General features: G+C 39.0%; 2 protein-coding genes across 3 annotated transcripts in view; both read left to right on the top strand.

The window, feature by feature from the left end:
• Nucleotides 1-19850, top strand: part of LOC139131041 (atrial natriuretic peptide-converting enzyme-like) — a 68649-nt gene that overhangs the window by 22550 nt on the left and 26249 nt on the right. The window lies entirely within an intron of this gene.
• Nucleotides 10094-19366, top strand: LOC139131042 (axoneme-associated protein mst101(2)-like). 2 transcript variants are annotated; one of them, XM_070696968.1, is made up of 7 exons: nucleotides 10094-10434; nucleotides 14493-15237; nucleotides 15509-15546; nucleotides 15954-16061; nucleotides 17729-17896; nucleotides 18521-18646; nucleotides 19303-19366. In XM_070696968.1, exons 1-2 carry the CDS (start codon nucleotides 10318-10320, stop codon nucleotides 15189-15191), a joined length of 816 nt encoding a protein of 271 aa, XP_070553069.1. In that variant the 5' UTR covers nucleotides 10094-10317; the 3' UTR covers nucleotides 15192-15237; nucleotides 15509-15546; nucleotides 15954-16061; nucleotides 17729-17896; nucleotides 18521-18646; nucleotides 19303-19366. The 2 variants fall into 2 exon arrangements, with proteins under 2 accessions (XP_070553069.1, XP_070553068.1); XM_070696967.1 differs by having other exon boundaries at nucleotides 10096-10434; nucleotides 15951-16061.

Genomic DNA, 19850 nt, shown 5'->3' with positions numbered 1-19850 from the left:
CATTTGCGAAACGTTGGCAACTGCAGGTAGTGCCGCCGCCTACTTAGAAAAGATGGTATTGCATTTAGCATCAATAACATTTCTCAAAAATTGAGGCATTGCGATGAATGGTAACATCACGTCGACAGTCTTGCAGGGTAGTGGGATGTTATCGTTTTTAGATTTCTTGTAAAATATGCCGCTTTCCCTAAATAACTTCCCTATCGTGAAATTAAAGCGGCACTAAGTTTCAGAGACGGAATGTCCTATTTCGGTTACGATGGTCAATGAGATGAGGACAAATTGTTAATTAGCGGTGTTGTATTCATCTCTATACGTACAGACTTTTTACACTAAAATCACGCTTTGATTTTACGAAAGGGAAAATAAATGAGCGCATTAGGCGAAGTAAAACCTGTCTTTGCGTTCAAATTTACCAGAATAAAATAATGCTACACTCACTCCTTTACAGAGAATGATACAATGCGGTGTTTGCCTCCTGGTATACAGTTGTATAAAGTGATTTGAAGGAATAGAAAAAGAGCAAGGTATCGCTGAAAAGTCACATACCCGTCAATAATTGAGCGCTCTTAGACATGCATTCGGCATGCTGCTATCGTTATCATTATTTTTAACTCATGGAGGATGGATACCTTATGCCATAATTTCCAATCCTTTACAGTAGATCGATTGCAATACCAACGATGGACCGTTTATTTCGCAGGTAATCTCGTTTTGACTCTTTGAATTCCTTCGTCTTTTCTTGTTTCTAGGAAAACCGAGAACGATCTCTGTGATAAAACTTGGAGAAGATTTAGCCTAAAAAGAGGATAGTGAAAAGTCTGACAAACAACTTGGGATAAAGAAAAACGTGACTAACAACTCGATAAAGCCAAATGAATCCAGATGACAACAACAATTTCATCAAGGTCTCTAGAATTCCTTATACCCTGCCTTGAAAAAAGGCACGTGAAGTTTTTATCGTACATCTTTCCTCCCTTTCCAATTCGTTAGTTTTGAAAGTATTCGGTTGGTGGCCTATACCATCAACAGTTGTTTCAATGTACAGTGAAATTTTCTTGCCCGAATTGACACGATTGGAACTAATTTGGGATAATTGTATCTTGATATTTTTCTAATTAAATGTTAGGTGTCCTGTAGCTGAATGTCGCAATATTTCAAATTACATGTACTCATAAAAACATATGTACAACTTAAAAAGAAAAGCCGATAAGCTTACATTTGCAGATTAAACAGATATTACTTCACCATCCAATCATCCCAAATTAGTTCAATCGTATTAATCAAACAAAAATGTTTGACATATATGGCGTATAAGGGCGGGGGCTAAAATATCTTGTCACCCGTTTTTTAACATTTTCCGATCCATTTTGTGGCACTTCATGACTTTAATTCCAAAAAAAAATATAAAAGTCTATCAATCGCATTGAATTTGCTTAAGAAAAAAGCGGTATGCCTTGTAATGGAGCTGTTTTAAATACTGTAATGCAATTTCCTTCAGTCTCCCTACAGCATAATGAAACTCGCAATATTCAGTTTATTGACAAAGCCTAGTGTATATGTCAACACTATTGATGATAATTGAATTAGAGTCAAGACTGAAAGTCATTTATCAATGATACAAATGCACAGTAGGATATGGACACAGCAGGCTTTGCTGACAAGCTAAATAATGACATGACGATCATAAATAGTTTTCATAAGTTTTTCAAATGACTGATTACGTTAATAATATCATTAGTAAAACGAGCAGTTATATCACGGGACACTACTTATATCAGGTATTGTTAGTAGTGATAATACTTTAAGATTTTACCGTGGAAACTTTTTTATTTTCTATTACTGAATTATATATTTTTTCGCAATCACAAAGACATTGACTTTTGTGTGCATTTCAACCTTTGTAATAAATAATCACTGCGTAATCGCTACAAAATAACTGAAAGACTCATCATTTTTTAATCTATAAATAATATTTTGTATGTTTGATGGTGTTCGTATTGGAGCACCCTGTTGTATTTTTAAGTTTTCGATTTATAGCGACAGGTGTGTTTATTAAAATAATCAAAACCATACCAATCCAGAATCTAACAGCAATAGGTCAATATTCGTTATTACTTAGTCAATTGCTACAAAGACAAACACAACAGCACAGAACAGACAGCAAAGTACCGGTACACACAACAAAGTCAAATCCGTGAAAGAAAGATATATGGACCTCTGGCAAAAGCCAAGAAGTGATGTCAGGTGTTTCGAAAATAGTAAGCGCATCCTGCCCATGTGGCACCCCCATTCAATCCGTAAGATCAGTATCACTGACGCCATCAGCGATCATTTGTCGAAGAGAGACATCATACTTGATCTACCAGCTTGTGATGCCTGCCAAAATAAGCGTTTGAATGTAGAGACAAGTCCTTCTCCGGAGTAACCTTGATTTAATAGTTTGTAAGAGAGATGGCTATGTCTCTCTACAAAATCACCATATGAACTGCATGCTCTTGCATTTCCAATAAGCTTAGAAATGTAAAGCCACAGGGTTGTTATATGAGGTGTGGAAAATTTATGATAGTGAAGTTGAAATCATCTCAGTCTCTTGTCATATAGTCTAGTAGAAAGGTGACCATTGGAGTCAAATTCAAGAAAAATATCCAGATATGAAGCAGAAGAGGTCATTTCTGTGTACTTTCTTTAATCTATAATTGTGGAAGATAAATCATAGCGAGATAATCACTGAATGTGGACGTATTCATTGAAGTGACATCGGCTATGTATCTGAATGTAAGTTTGAAAATTCTAGCTACAGAGACCTTTTTTCTGTGTGATCACAGACAAATCTAGAGATAAACTGGCAACGGGTGTTATTCAAGGTATGAAGCGGTTACGTAAGCCCTTCATGTACGCCTCGCCTCAGGTAGCTCTCGACTCTCTTTTCCGAAGGGTGCCAACCATGCACCAGTAAAGTCATTCAGTAGTTTCTGGATTTTCGCCAATTTTTAAGCGAAAGTATGTTCGGCAAAGTTTGTGTTGTTGTTGTTGTTGTCGTGTGGCGCTGAGTGGAATTGACGTGCTGGTGAAAACGGGAAAGTTTTGAACTTCGGGAAAGTGAGTTTTACCATTTTAAAATTTCCTCTCACATTTTTATGAATATAAAATGAGTGTGTTTGAACCAAATTTGAAAGTCTTTTATCGATACTGTCTGGTTTTACTCAATGGTTTACGGTCAGTCATATCGTCTTGTACAAGTTGGTCATGGAAGGACGTGTTTATGAAACTGCTGGCGTGTTATGTTTTGATTGGCGTGAAGCAGTGTTTCTTCCCTGAGAGCTCACAAAGTATGGTTGCTACGCGACTGGCAGCAAGATGCCATCTCGTCGTACTTTTCGCATAATCTCGTGCAATTATCAACCACGAACAAAGTCTCCAAAAAGTCTAACACCTGCGAGGCTCATTTAAATATGAAAAGGCCATGAAACAAGAGGCCGGTCACGTTGCTAGTCTGTTTTTCTGTTTGTATGTGGTGTGATTAAGCTACTGACAAATTCTGCCTCGTTTGAGTATAGAAATAAGTCTGCAAGCAAGGGAGCACAGTTAGTGCCAAAGGAATTCCTATACACTGTTGAAAATGTGTCCTCCAAATTCAACAAATATGTTGTCGATGAGGAAATAAAGCATCCAGTACATCCAGTAGTTTCTTTCTCTGTATAAAAAAACTTTAGAATTCGTCATATTCTTAAGAAAATATGTAGAATAATACCCAATACTACTTGTAACGGCATGAACCATTTTTGTAGAAATATGCTTGATGGTGTTTTTCAATCGTTCTGTCAATTTATCGTGCGGTACTGTGGTATATAAGTGGAAAAATCGAAAGTCGAAATAGATCTTGATTTCAAAGTATCATATAGTTCCTTGGAATTGTTTAATATACAAATTTATACCACTCTGATCGCAAGAAAGAAAAATAACAGCGCAGTATGCCTGAAGTCGAGGTTTAATGGTACTCAGAACAGAAGTCAGTATCTTCCATAACTACAGTTGTTGAACAGTTTGAAGACCCTGATAAACTTTGTGATAAACTTTGTGTATGGTGTTTTGTGGAGTTTTGGTATCCATAGGCCATAATTGACTTATGTTTAGCCAAAATTTCGGGGGTTTTTTGAACATCGATTGTCTGTAAGTGGAGTTGGTGGATGTTTTAGTTGCACGAATGATTATGAGACAAAAAATCTGCGCCATATTTGTACTGTGGTACCCGTTATCTATATCGGCATTGGCAAAATCTATGTCAAGGAGTAATCGTGCAAAATAAAAACTTAAGTTTAAGATGTGAAATGTTCTTGAAAATTACATCGGTACAGTCGAATACTGTGGTTAAGATTGTGATATCAAATTGTACTTCGTGGAAATTTACGATCGCGTCAACAGTAGCTGTTGACTTTTCAGTTTGATCATTTTGTGATCAGGTACCATATTTGAGTCAAATTACAGTGAATACCAGGAACTTTTGCGGAAGAGAGCTGTAGTATGAAGCAAATTGAAGATTAATTGCCAAAAATTAATGAAAATTAAATCAGTAATCGCTGACCCTATACTTAAAATTGTGATTAAAATCTGTATTTGAAAGTAATTCAAGATCGCCGGAGCTACTACTGTTACTATACCCGATTTAAAACTTACCGTATTTCCTATGGGTCGTTAGCTCCGCTGGTGGACAGAATTGTCCCCGAGGCTGTCCTCTCGCCGTGTTTAATATAGACCTTTTACCAGTTATCCCATAATTCATTGCTGTGGCTGCTTCAAACACCGTATACACACTCAAACCAACAACAAAAACATACCGATTTTTGCGTGTGCAACGCACTGTTATAAATAATGACATAAATTTGCAATCCAAAATATGCCTTAAGTATTGTGTATCCATCGGCGATATGTCAGTGTGTAATTTGCCACAGTGTTCTATGAGTAACATACCCTGCGTATATCCTACAGCGAAAAAGTTCAATGAGTAGTGCACGCTTTGTAATACTCATGGAACCGGTAAAAGATCTATTCCCGGACCGGAGACAATGAACGCGAATAGCTTGATAAATTATGAGAGGCAAATATCCGTAAGCCTGCGCCCGGATTTAAAGCAGTGAAGCTTCCGTGCTCATTATAAATTAAACGTAAACTATATTTTCGGAATCCGGATTACCCTGTTGTTTTACAACTTTGGCTTCTTTTATTTGTACAGGTACTTATCGTTGCTGTGCTATACTGAGCTATGGTTGTCGTATACAATGACCAATGGCATTTTAACTTTCCATCAATGATTGTTGGATTACGGATGGGTATATATGCTAATAATTTAGAACAGCATAGTATGTTCATAGGAGTTATCTATACTTATTGTCGACTTATGCGATACCATAGAATTGTCGTATCCAAAGACAACATCTAACATAAGATTACAACCTGGCGGCGAGAGTGCTTCTCTCGTTGGCTATGTCTGCCTCCTTATCAAAATAGAAGACACGAATTCTGCCTTTCCAAGCGTAATCCCCGGGATTTCTCTTTGCCCAGGATTACCAACTTGAACGAGTTGCATGCACTGTCTAGCTATCATTACAATGATTATCGATAGAGAGAAAAGGGAATTCAGTCGACGGGATGTCTGATAAATCAACGTTTTACTCTTTTGTTCTTTTTTATTTCCGTTTTCGTATGACATAAGAACTGGTGACTCAAGAAAATAAACTGTCAACAAGACTTTAATTTAACTATTTCCTTTTCTCGTTTAGAGCTAGTCATGAGATAACCGGTGCTTAACAAACCTTAACGGGTCGACTTTGTTAAAAGCAACGAGCGCCGACATAAAATGGAAAGTTTAAAGTTTAGCTCAAACATTCCTGAAGGAAACTGTGAACCATTATTCTCTTGGTATGAAAGAGTAAAAGTGAGGGGTACCCGAGCAAATTTTGGAATTACAGCAGATAAAAGCTAAAATTTACCGACATATGGAATTCAAATGGTCGCCATGCCTTGTTTACCGTGGTGGGAAAACTAAATTTTCAATTTTCACAAAAATAAGATGATGGAAACTCCATCCTTTGAGCAAGCTTAAACACGAGTCCAAATAGCAAGCAGACTAGAATGTTTTAATTAAAAGTTGAGAGAATAAATATATGTCCTCGAGTCGCTCTGCTTGACGAGAGAATAATATGCTATAAAACCAAGAAACAATTGAAAGTATACATCATCCGTTGCCTCTCTGACAATTCAACATCGATGCAGTTTGACTTCCAATCATGATAGGTTAATGTTTTCGATGGAAATCTAGCAGAACTAAATGGACGGACGCCGTAAACGATCGATGCTGGTATATGATGGGTCAGAATGACCTTGCCGACTGAGATGACACGCACTCTCTTTCCAACATATGGGCACTCGTCGGCGTGTGTTATAACATGAAGATTATTCACTGGGGATTTTGATGAAAGTGTTTGGATTAACGCTTCGATGGATCACATTTACTGATGTTACCCTGGTTGACATGACTTAACAAATTGTGACTTTTGAAAAATATATTAACCGAATTAAATTGTCCATAAATCAATATCTATATATATATATATATATATATATATATATATATATATATATATATATATATATATATATATATATATATATATATAAAATTTAGTTTGTAGAGAAGAACACTGTGTCCTAGAGTTGGTGCTGCTTGACCTATCCTGTCAATATATATATATATATATATATATATATATATATATATATATATATATATATATATATATATATATATATATATATATATATATATATTATAATATATATATATATTATATATATATATATATATATATATATATATATATATAATATATATATATATATATATATATAATATATATATATATTCCGAAATTGTAATGGTTGTTTTTCTTTTATATACTGATTATTTGATTTGTCGGGTTTTCTGTATGTTTCGCTGCCTGCTATGATAAATTACCATATCTCAAAGGGTTTTACATTATGGTCTTTAGATGCCAGTGGACTTGTGTTGTGTCATAAAATATCTGACGATTCTTAAGGTACGGTCATATCGTTTTTCGTTTTGATCTATTTTTGCTATTGAATGTGTGGTTGTGGTGAGATACACATGACGTCTGCATTTTATGGATAGCCAATAACTGTCTAAAGAAACAGTTCTATGCAATGCTGGAACCTTTTTCATATTCAGTGAATTTTTTTTTGAAGTTTTTTCCTCAACCATACGCACAGAACACGTTATAAATCTAACTTGAATTGGTTGTGTACTGTTCACCCCTAACTGTAATGTTAAAATGTCGTCTCATGTTTGAAATTCCGACAAGAATTGATGTCATCTGATTCAATCCATTGCACTGTTTCTATCAACAAGAAGCTCCTCCCCCTTTTTCGTTACAACGCCAAAAACATTTGTCACCATGAACAAGATCGGAAGTCGTACCATGACGTCAAGACTTTCTGTGCCCTCACACATTCAGACGTCATCATGGAATAGGTCTGACGTAGACACCATGGTTGCACGTACATCACAGTCCGAACAGAGTAAACAATTGCTTATTGTCGGTGGTTTTAGTCATGAGACACGAATGGAAATGTTTGTTTCCATACACTTTCATTCACGCTGTTTGACCGAATAAAGTTATCATTCGGCGAAAGTAGTGCATTGCTTTGAGACAAGTGGATCGTGTTGTTTTCCCTTTTACGCGTGTGGTTAACAAATTCTCACCATAAGCTTAATATTCCGACACAGACTCTAACGCTACGACCTGAACGATTCATGATATCAGATGCCCTGAAATGATAGCATATGTGTTATTCTAGTGTCCCGTTTTGACCCGTACAAATTAAAAGGGACAAGAGAGAACTCCATACAGTGAGTTATTAACAAAGTAACATTTGAGGTGATGACTTTCATGTAACGAAGTGCTTGAGGGAAATAACAGAAAAAAATGAAACAGCAATTTAAGGACAAGAAATAAACTCAGAATGTATTTTTCCCAACTTTCAGGCACCTGCTTTGCAGGTTGCAGTGTGCGCTGTCGTAAAAACTCTAGCCGCCTATTGTTCGTATTACAAGCGGTATTATGGCATTGCGAATAGAGAGTATAGCTTAGCGTTGTCTTTAATACATCTTCAATGGCTGTCACGCGTGGGCAGTTGTTAAGTATGCATGTTATTCCTCCCTAAGAATCGTGGAATAAAGTCGGGGAACTGAATGGCGTAAACAAGAGCAAAACGGTGAGCAAGTTCGAAAATTTCTACCGCGGGAAATTAAACGCCTGCGAAAAACAGCTCTTTTTCTACTACAAGAAGATCAGATGACACAAAAGTTCATCAAATCATAGCAAAATTCACTATTTTGATCTAATGCACTTGTAGCTCGCCAATTTGCATGGACACTGACCCCTCGCCTGTCAGAATCGTACAAAGCTAAACGTCATCCGAAACGAGGGTAGTCATTTTGTTAACGAAGAAACTCAGAAACCCCTCCGATAAACAAAAAAGCTACTTATTTCACCCATAGATAATACCCCCTCTTCTGTCTATGTTTCGACATACAAAAGGGTCGAAATTGAAAGGAAACTTGCGTAATCGATGGTGGGAATCCAGGCTCAAGAATGGATGGACCAGATTTATTCATGCCACTGAAGGATTATAAACAAAAGAACTGTAGGTCAACGTCTTGGAGATGAAATGGCAATAGGGAATAGGGCGCGTTGCCCTGAATGTGAGATTGTGTCTACGCCATGGTTACTTAAAAAACGCATCGCTGACGCCAGCCAAAACGTCGACTGATCCGAACAATTGGAATAGTCAATGACAAAGCAGCTCAAAAGTGCCTGGCGAAATGGCAATTAAAATTCTTCCACCAAAATCAATGACTATGCGACTTCTAAAATGTCCACATCTCTCTGACTCTGCCCAGTACGATGCTGTACTTTTGGCTTTCGTCTGGAATCTATAAATTCTGTTCTGACTTCTCAGGCAGTATATTACATAGATACACTGCATTTACAAAGAGGAGTACAAGGTAGATTTTATCAGTAACTTGTGTTCATGACCAGTAAGTTAAGCTTGAATTTGCGTCAACGGCACCCGGACATAGACATGTATATACAATACAGAAAGCCAGAGAGAAAATATTACTGATATAAGCGACTGTCTGTCGGTCAAATGTAGCGCGTTTGATTGGAACTACGTTTCCTGCTGTGGCGATGCAAGTAGTAGTATTACTGATTCTTTGACTGGAAGGGCGGTGGTTGTCTTTTCAAATATTCGATCCATCAATGTGTCCGGTCGGCACTGTGTATAAGTTAAGACGACGCCGACGCGCTGAGAGCAAGTTAAGTCGAGAAGTTGCATGTTTTCCAGTCAAGGTGTGACTTGCAAAATACTACTTTTTCGAAGTAGTTTGTTGAGCACTTCTGCGGTCAGATATGCTTTATGAAAAAGTGAAAAAAGTTGTGCCCATAACTATATTCGCAATCAGTTATTTTTGCTGATTTTCATTACTCTCACACTTTTGCATCATACAATTGGCTAAAAAATGTTTAGAAAGCAAGACCGTGTCCTGCTTCTCACACACAGGGGATTTCCAGTTTACACTTCATCTAAATGACCCATTTAATGAAGGTTACGAACACTGCAGCTGGCGAAGGAAGGGTATGCACCGACGCACCAAGGAGACACTCCACAAACAGCCAGGCATTTTGATAGAGTAGCTCACTGTGCTCTGTTGCATTCCATCGACAAATTCTTTGTTCCTTGATTTGTGAGAGACCATCGGAAACAAATGCTTCCTCCCTGCAAGCAATGGACAGCTGGAGTTGCTAGGGTCTCATCTTAAATGGTCGGTTACGGCAGATCGAAAGTCTTTTTTTTCAGACGCTGGCGTATAGTTCAGGACAAGTGCTGTGTGACTGTGGTGTAACGGGTTTTCATGATTCAGAAAAAATGGGAAATTTGTAAACCAAAATTATATATATAGAAAAACAGACTAGTTCCGTAAACAGATTTGTAACAAGATCAAGAAAGCATGTACTCAGCGCATAATGAACAAGGATTTGACGTGTACTGGAAGTTGGGCGGTTACGCCCACCTGCGCAGTCCACCTGCAATAGATGATATTGCGCTGTGCACTATGGGTAATCCTCTGGCTTTGACACCGGCACTGACGCCTTTTAGAGAAGCACAACCATTCCTGGTTCGGGCGAAGTTCTGATACTCGTTTTGGCTTTTGGGATTTTTGACGGAAGATAAGCAATGCGATTTGCAACGGCCGTCGTTTTGGCGGCTGCCTGTTTGGTAGCCGTGCAGGCTGTCAATCAAGAGAAGAAAGAAGAAATCAAACGCAAGAAGATCACGGCTTTGCAGCAGAAGGTAGGAGTATGCATCCACCGCTTTTGCGAAAGCGCGAATGCAGTGCGGTTTTGTTGAACAAAAGGTTTCACTTTAGCATAATTTAAAGGTAAACACACGTGTTACAATCTTGTCTCTTTCTTTGCTCCACTCAGACTGTCTGAATAGCATCTCTCACCTGTTGAACGCCGTTCTGAGCGTCGCGCCAGCTGCAACTTCAGCGATTTGTCGCGAAAGTGAAATTCGTGACACGTGCGAATCCCATCCACACTTTGAACTTTAATGTTATATGTTACAATAACCGTAAAGTTTAATTTTAGCAATTCCGATAACTATATATACAACAACAGCATAACATAAACACATATATAAACAACCACAACATAAGTATCAGGAAATTGTGTTGAAGTAATGCGTATGACACATAGAACGGATAATTTTAGTAGTCTGGTAAGTTATTAACATAGCAATTATGAAGTTTGTCGAACACGTTTCTTAACAGTTTATTTTGTTCAGAAAATAGCAAGGGAACACCTTAAGGTAGTATGCGCCTCGAAAGTGAAAGACTTCAAATTTTGCTCAAACTTTCCTCAAGGACTAATTCAACCATTGCCTTTCAAAATCAAGAATAAAAACCAGGGTCACCGTGCAAATTTTGGTACTAGAGAAACAAATTACCTAAGATTTTCCGATATTTGAAATTCAAAATGGCCGCCATCCCAGTGTAAACTGGGGAGAAGAAAGTAAAATATTAGATTTAAAAAAAAACTAAGACGGTGACGTTTTTCTTTCTCCAAGGGCTTCAAATTAGTTTCTACAAGTGGTAGATCACGAAAGAATATCGGAAAAGTTTGACAGTCCAAATGGCGCGTTCTACTTTAAATCGTCCATTCGCTGTTTTGTGGTTGTTAGGTTCAGGATCATTTGACAAATATGTAGGAAACTTGACAGAAATTTATTGCAAGCCGCCGTCGACACTTTCGCTTGTGTGTATGTGTTTTACAAAAGTGTGGGTTTGCTGTGCAAGCAAACCGACGACAAACAAACAAACCCGCATCGCGGAACAACTTGTTGATTTTAATGGATCGTTATTTGCACGGGGGTCTGTCAACTGCTCTTTGAACCAGCCGGTCGACAAGCGTAGATGCGACGCGTTACCATTCCTCAATACTGCATATCCGATTAAATATTTGTCGTGGTGTTAGATTATCGTAGGCACCTACCAGCAAAACTTGCCGCTTTTTTTCACCTCACTGCATTTTTTAACAAACCGCCCCAATTCATCAGAATAATCGTCGCGCGATCGGCAATGTGGTATGTCATCGACGCAACTCATTGCGGCATTCAACAGAGACTAACTGAAGTGTGACGACTATTGTTTGCCGAAAATAATTTGGATGAAACCACGCAATATATAATCATCTACTATGCTAATTCACAGTTTTGACACGTACATGCTCATTAATATAGGTTGATATGTGATTCTGTATATAATCGAGTGCATCTTTAGTGCTTCAGTATTTGAGGTCAAAGGTTGCATCAATTACGGAGATAAGATGTGGATTCTTGCTTTACAACATCCATCAAACGTACGGTAGTTTTAATGAACTTGATGAGCACAATCCCTTCCTCAAAAGTAAAAAGGCTGCGACCGCGCTGTGTTTTTCAAGCAACCAAACTACACGGCTTGACTTTAAAATACCCACGACCCTCCATTCTCAAGTGTTATGCAATTCTGTCGCCTTTTCCTCTAAAAGTCTCGCTGGTGGGCAAACGTTCGTCTTCTGAAACGTCCCTTGGATAAAATGTTTGAGAAGTGAGACACAAACAAATAGGAACGTCACATACTATACACTCGGTAATTCCAGGGTCACGTTAGTTACACTTTCATTACGCAATGCCACGCAATATGTCTTGGCGATGTCTTTGTATGCCGTCATAGTTGCACACAGTCGAGAGTGTATCTGCATGCCTAGTCCTGTTAGTCAACTGAAAAGCAATCGCGCATGGACATGCAAATCGGTTTCCAATCTCGGCTTGCGTGAATCCCTTTCCCTCATTCAATGAGCGTGTGAAAGCGAATGGCTATTGTATGAGTTCTTAATTGCGATGCTGAGAAAACAATGGTCAGGATACATTCTGCCTGAACCTTGATGCCTGTTTGTCTTTTGGCTGGTCGTTGCTTCAAGATGACATGTCTAAGGGAGGAAGAATGTGTGTGTGAGAGAGAGAGGGAGAGAAAGAGAGAGAGAGAGAGAGAGAGAGAGAGAGAGAGAGAGAGAGAGAGAGAGAGAGAGAGAGAGAGAGAGAGAGAGAGAGAGAGAGCTATCAAAGAAGAATGAGACAGAGAGACGGACAGACAGACAGACAGAGAAAGACTGAGAGATGGAGAGAGAGGCTTCGATTGATGGATGGGCGGATGAACAGACGAACATATCGATTTAGGGACGTAACTGTAATTTCGATGTGTATTTGTGCGTTCACGATTATGCATTTTGTACAGAAAGACAATAAAAACCATCATACAGGAAGCTTTCTTTCAAGGACGCAATGAGACCAACACTCCTGTCTCCACCTTGCTACGTCGCTACCTCTCCCAATGATAGCAACTCTATGTGTCAAATCTTCATTTGCTACGGGTAGTCTCATCCACTGGTACCGAATTCTTGTATTTGTTGAACATCGCCAATGAGTACACTTTATGATTTCAAATGAATGCGATCTGTTTTTTAACCCTTCGATCGTTAAATCTCTCTACCATGCTGAAAAACAGGACAAAAACCTAAAACTTTTGCTAATATTTTCACTCGGTAAATATTGAATTGGACGTGATGACAATTGAGTGTATGAAAAAAGCATTAAGTGACAGTTTGCGTGATAATAAAACAGTATTCAACGAAATGATCCAGTAATGGAAGGCGGGAGCGGGTGCAGATTATGCATAATGTAAAGCGCGTTGTTTTTACGGAATTTCATCAGTTTGGAACCGGCTGGCGTGGCAGGGATAAGAGTCAGATTCCAAACAAATCCCTCTTCTTAACCACTGAATGGGCGGGGACGTCGAGGCCTAAGTCAAAGCCGCATTCCATTGTATAATCTGAAAATCGGTTCCAAGTAATCTGTACTCCCTCGGCAGCTAGTTTTGATGTACTTTCCAGTGTTTTTTTCTGGTGTCCGTTTCTTTTATCTTGTAGCAACAACTAGTGTCAACTTGTCTACATGGATTGTATCTCTGAATCCGTGTCATTTCAATGTATTGTTTACTGACTGGCTTGTACGGACGAGAATCCAAACGTCAACAATAACACACAGTGCAATGCAGTTCGCATCTTTTCTTCCTTGTCGTTCAACATACTAAGCTTTAGTGAGGATAATTAGGCCTATAGAAGAAATTGTGTTTGTTTAAGAAACGTAAATAATTAAAATATAATCAAAGGTCTATAGCTATTCCCCTTGCGTCATCCATGTAAATCTTGTCAAAAGTTGTGTTGTTCATAGAAAACATCTATATCGACAGAGGCGCTTTTAACTTTTAGTGTGTACATAATCAAACGCACAGTTTCCGCGTGTCCTACCGAGACTCTTTTTCTCGAGGCTCTGAGGTTCTTTATAGAAACATAACAAGTAGACGTAAAACCTTATGAGACCATTTGATCGCCTTCGATGGCTTTGCTACCAAGGAGTAACACAGCTCTTCCATGAACGTTTGATCGATTAGATCGACTTTTAAGACAGTATGCGCCTCGAAAGTGAAAGACCAAAACGTTTGCTTAAACTTTCCTCAATGAAACATTCAACCACACTCATACCAAATCAAGAATAAAAATCAGGGGGTCATCGAGCAAAATTTGGTACTAGATATTTTAAATTCAAAATGGCCGCCATTCCTGCATTAACTCTATGCGAAAAAATAAAATTTTAAGTTTTCAAAAAACTAAGACGGTGAAAATTTTTGTTACTTCAAGAGCTTTAAAATGAACCCCCACAAGTAGGTCAGAGAAAAAATCGTAAAAATTTGAGAGTCTGAAAAACTGTCCCTGAGAAGCAGTCAACAAGTTAAGTTATCATTTTCTTCACAGAAAGACCACCTTGTCATGGAGAAAAAGAAGGAAGAGGAGCGCATGCAGAAAAAAATGGCTGCGCTCAGAGAAGTGAAACATCTCGCTGTGAAGACACGAATTGAAACGCCAGTTGAAAAAAGAAGGCCACAGAGATGGTTGCAAAGAACAAGCGCAAGGAGGAAAAGGACGCATGGAAAGGAGGCTGGATGCTCTGAGAGCAGCAAGGCGAAGATGCACTCAACTGGTGAGGCTGACGTCGGGGTGCCCAAAGAAAGAAAAGACGCTGAGACGACTGAAATGAAACGGAAACTGGTTCCTCACGTTGGGTCCCTTCTGCGCAATCTAAAAGACGCGATGTTTGACGATCAGACGGAACACATCACCGACGAGAAGTACCTCAGCCTGAAGGAAAAGATAAGCGCCGAACTGAGGAAGACGGCGGTCGAGATTGAAGGGAAACGCAAAGAGCTGAAGAAAGCCAAGGCAATACTCGACAACGACGAGCAGACAATGACAGAGGGAAAGGCGGCGAAACGAAACAAGCAGACCCGACACAAGAACCCAGAGAAACACGCGAGCACACTCCTCGAAGAGAAACTGCGACAGCTGAAGAGAAAGAAGGCTACAAACGCAAAGGCCGAGAAACTGCTCGCGCAGGCAGCGAAGAAAAAGAAAGCCATGAAAGTGGTTGAGAAGACAAGCGAACAAGGAAGGTGAACTCGAGCATAATCCAGAAACGCAAAGAATTAAAGAATAACGTCGTAAGTTTAAGATTCCAGCCCCGTGAAAATTATCGATGCAAATCGTTGACGCCGCCTTGCCATTGTCACTCGTGATTAAACATTTTGTGTCGCCGCCATTCTCTTCGAAGAATCACTACAAATTATTATTAACTCAATGCGATGCTGTTTTATGTAATGTGGAGCATTAAAACATTTCAACGCAAAAATAAAGATGAGTAAAAGGTTGACAGGAGAGTGGAAAGTATTCTGGTTTTACAGTTTTCTTTTTTTTTTGTTTTGTACTTTTGAAGTTGATTCAAGAATAGCCTCCAAGCAGCTATCTAGTGCAGGTGAGCATAATTATTCTTCCATGAAGTTGAACAATATCTGTGATTGCGTGGAGTGGTAAATGGAACTCTTAATCCAATATTCAGTTGATTGCTGTCCAGTTATCAAGTACCAGCCTTGAGATTTTGCTTTTCAGGATGAGTGTCTACGTCTTCATGCATTTCTTTTCTCTCTCTGAATCCCGCTTGATTTGGGGTGAAAGTTCAAAATTAGACTGGATACCAGTGGTGCAATGACATTTAAACTTAACTGCGGCAAGAGTAAAGTATGCATTTTTAAAGTACAAACCGATGAAATCGTTCTCCTGGAAAATTTTACATGCTAGGACTCACGATTTTTTACTAATGAACTCAAATGTCGGGGTCCAATACATATCACATTTAACCTCACGACCTTCCTTTCACAGCGGATTGTGGCTATGATGACTTTATCTGTGCGAACGGCAATTGCATCCCTTGGTACTGGGAGTGTGATTTCTTAGATGATTGTGGCGATAATTCAGACGAAGTTAGCTGTGGTAAGAGTCAGATAAAACAGATCATTTTTACTAAAAAACGCCCATTATGAATGTGGCCGTTACTTGGCGACGCGCGAATACTTATGACCTTCATTGATCTTATTCAGCGTTTTCGTTTAAGAAAAAGAAACACATTTTTTCTTCTTCCCGCAAAAGTATATTGAATTATTAGCCTTGAAAACTCATAGACCCAAGAGAAAGGGTCTGTGGAAATTTAACTACACGAGTTGAGTAAGTCATGCAATGTTATTGTTGACAGACGCATGGACTCTAAGACGGAATCATATTCAGATCATTTCAAAAATAACTTGATAAGGCGCTTTAAATAAAATTCTTTGTTTGCCGTCCGCGTACTGGTAGGTTTTCAGAGAAAATTAAGAAAACAAAACACAGCGTTAACACTATACAAATAAAATATTATTTTTCCGAAGAAACCAAATAAAAATTGAGCTAATTTTAATAACTTGTTTTTTTGTGTCTGTATTCAAGTTGTTTTCTTCCCTGGCTGGCTGGTAGGTTTTTCAAACTTCCAAGGACGGCAAACATAGAATTTTCTTTAAATTGCTTAATTGGACATTACCCATACACGCTGCGTTGTCTGACAAGTTCAACTTTTTGCATTCCGACGTACTTTTTGGAGAAAACCAAGAAGCCTAATGTCAGAAATAAATAAAAAATGGGGGAAAGAAGTATACAAATGTTAAAGGTAACCTTGACAGTACTTTAAATTAGGAGTTCGTCAGTTGATCATTTGTTCGCATATTTCCTGGTAACGTCGTGCAAAATAAAGGGACCAGCAACTCTTACACTGTGTAGAGTTTTGATATTACAGTTGATGACATTTGCGCTGTGTGTACCTTCAGGCGGGCGTTCATGTTGCCTCATTACACGATAGATTTGCTCAAATTTTCATTTTAATATACGACGTTTGTTTGCACATACCACAACGCGTTTATATATAGAGGTTTATGGAACTTATAATTTACGATCCGTATAAACTTCTTGTTTATCTAAAGCGCTTTGTGTACATGTGCAAGACTGAGACTAACGAATAAAAGCAGGGCGATATCAATTCATGGTGTGCATGTGAATGAAATTTAATTCGAATTTCTCCATCCTTAAGGTGGATGGAGAGAGAGAAAAAGAGAGAGAGAGAGAGAGAGAGAGAGAGAGAGAGAGAGAGAGAGACAGAGAGAGAGAGAGAGAGAGAGAGAGAGAGAGAGAGAGAGAGAGACAGACAGACAGACAGACAGACAGACAGACAGAGATTGAGAGACCAAGTGACAAACAAAGACAGACAAAGACTGAGTCAGATTGCAGACAGACAGAGACAGATAGATAGACAGACAAAGACGACAGAAAGACAAGGAGACTGAGATTGACTCACCAAATCCACACTTGACCACCATCGTGCTATATAGTACCTGTGCAACATTCGCATTGTACAAATTTATTTACTTAGACTGTATTCTTGCCAGTGGTGTCTACTTTGGTTGCTCTTTCCTGAATAGATCTCGAACTTAAGTTAATACCGACACTAGCACTTTATACATGAAGCAATTTCATGCATACCTGTACAGCTCTGTGCTTTTTGCACACCGTGTTTTACTTAACCGACAATATACCCTTTATTTATAAAAAATGGTGCGTATATGCATATATTACAGAATCGTCTTCGGAATATTCATTATGGTCAGAATCAGAAGGTTCGGGTTCGGACGGGTACGGCTGTAATTATGACGAGGTTGCGTGTCCTAACGGCTATTGCATCCCTCACAGTTGGCTGTGTGATAATTGGGATGACTGCGGTGACAACTCCGATGAAGAATATTGCGGTGAGTTGTTCAAACCTGATTTGTCTTAGTGTCTTCTGTGCCTTTCATTTTCTCCCTGTCTTTGTTGATCGTGGTGTTTTTCGTCTTTTGGAGTGTGACACCCTTATAAATTTGTCAGGGTTTATTCCGACGTTACGTCCGGCAGAATAGCAGTACAAAGGTTTCCCTATGGCTGCATAAATATCATTTGCTTTATCCACATATATTATGATCGTGGAATTGGATTTAAATATTCTTAGCAAATCTTTAACTGTGCATTGTAGTGTCATGCACTTCAGTATCTATTTTCAGTTTATCGGGTTTTTTAACACGGTCTTCGAGTGTTTACACTAAAATATGGAAATAATACTGGAATGTTTGGATTTTAGCCTCTGCCGCGCATCAACGAGTAATCCACGCTCTACGTCTACAGTGTTTTGGAAGCCGCTGTCCATGTTTCACCCGATTGGTAAAGAGGAATCTTTGGTATACAAATCTGCAATAACAAACACTTCTCGAATCAATCGAGAAGTGTTGAGAAAGTAATATGCAAGCTTACGGCCGAGCAATTCAGGATAATAAGATTGGAGGTCCAATCTTCGAGTGATCGGCATGATAAATGTGTTTTACGTCTTTCTTTGACAGATTCCTACGTCTCGTCAGAAACAGGTTGCCATGAATTCCAGTGCTATAACGGACACTGCATTCCATTTGCATGGGAATGCGACAACTGGGATGATTGTGGAGACTATTCCGACGAACAACATTGCCGTAAGGGTCAAATCCTTGCTTTCTATTATCTATATGCTTGGGTGGATATCCTGGAGTCATGTAATACCATGGTGGTATTATAGCCTTCATCTAAAGGGGGAAAATTAAGGGAACGAGCATTTTTATGGTTGGGGGCGGGAGAGAAAACATTTCATCGTAGTTTTCTTTTCGAACCCCCCCCCCCCCCACGTACAACATTAGCCAAAAATTTTCAGAACCACCCTCTGCTGGCAGGAGAATTTTGAAGACACCTCCCGCCAACATAGATCTGTACTGCCGACTGGCCCAAACTTATCATACATATACTCGTTCCCCTGCCACCGTGGAGGAAGGGTTTCCCGAGTTCACGACACAGCTCATATGATTTGAAGATATAAAAATATATTATAAAATGGAAAAAAAGGTTAGCGCGTGACAATTTTCTCTACCAGCGAGTCAAACGGTTGGAATTTGGAGAGGAAATTTATGTCGAAAACACTGGCTTTCATGATAAGGTCAGGGTAAGCACCAACTGAATCCCTGTCGCTGAAATGACTCCACAACAGCTGTAATCAGACAGTAACTAGAGCAATATCATACCTTTTGCCAGAAATCTTTTACTTAAACACCTTGTGCTGTAAACGCCATCTATAATTAGCCGCTATCTTTCACTTCAGAATTATCATACGTCTCCAGCTCTGAAGCGGGTTGCGGTGGTGACGAGTTCCAGTGTATGAATGGAATGTGCATTCCTGATCACTGGGAGTGTGACAACATGGACGACTGTGGCGATAACTCGGACGAGCAGGATTGTGGTAAGTGGGCCGACTGTGTCATCATGTGCTAGTAAATTCGATTTTCCGCACCATAATATTGTAGCCGAGAATTTGCAACCAATCAATTTTTTGCTGGTTTTGTATAATATGTGTAGCAAAGTGAGTAATATTGTACGGCATTTCGTGCTTGTGACATTCATCAATCCGGTGAAAAGATAGAACAGATAGGGAAAGCAAACGATTTTTGATTTTTTTTTCCTTGTATCAGCCTGTATTATATATGCCGAGAAAGACATAGCTGCTCTGCAGAACTGCAAACTTCGGCTCAATAGTACTGTCATGTGTGTCTGTCTCCGTTTTCCCTTCCTCTCACTGACACAATACTCTGGCAAAGGCCAAACGATCCACTGTCGTTTTTTATTCGACGGCTGCTGTATACTTTTCTATTA

The sequence above is a fragment of the Ptychodera flava genome, chromosome 4, assembly GCF_041260155.1.
Source record: "Ptychodera flava strain L36383 chromosome 4, AS_Pfla_20210202, whole genome shotgun sequence".
Taxonomy (NCBI): domain Eukaryota; kingdom Metazoa; phylum Hemichordata; class Enteropneusta; family Ptychoderidae; genus Ptychodera; species Ptychodera flava.
Note: the sequence above shows the minus strand (reverse complement) of the source record. Positions and strands in the feature narration are given on the sequence as shown.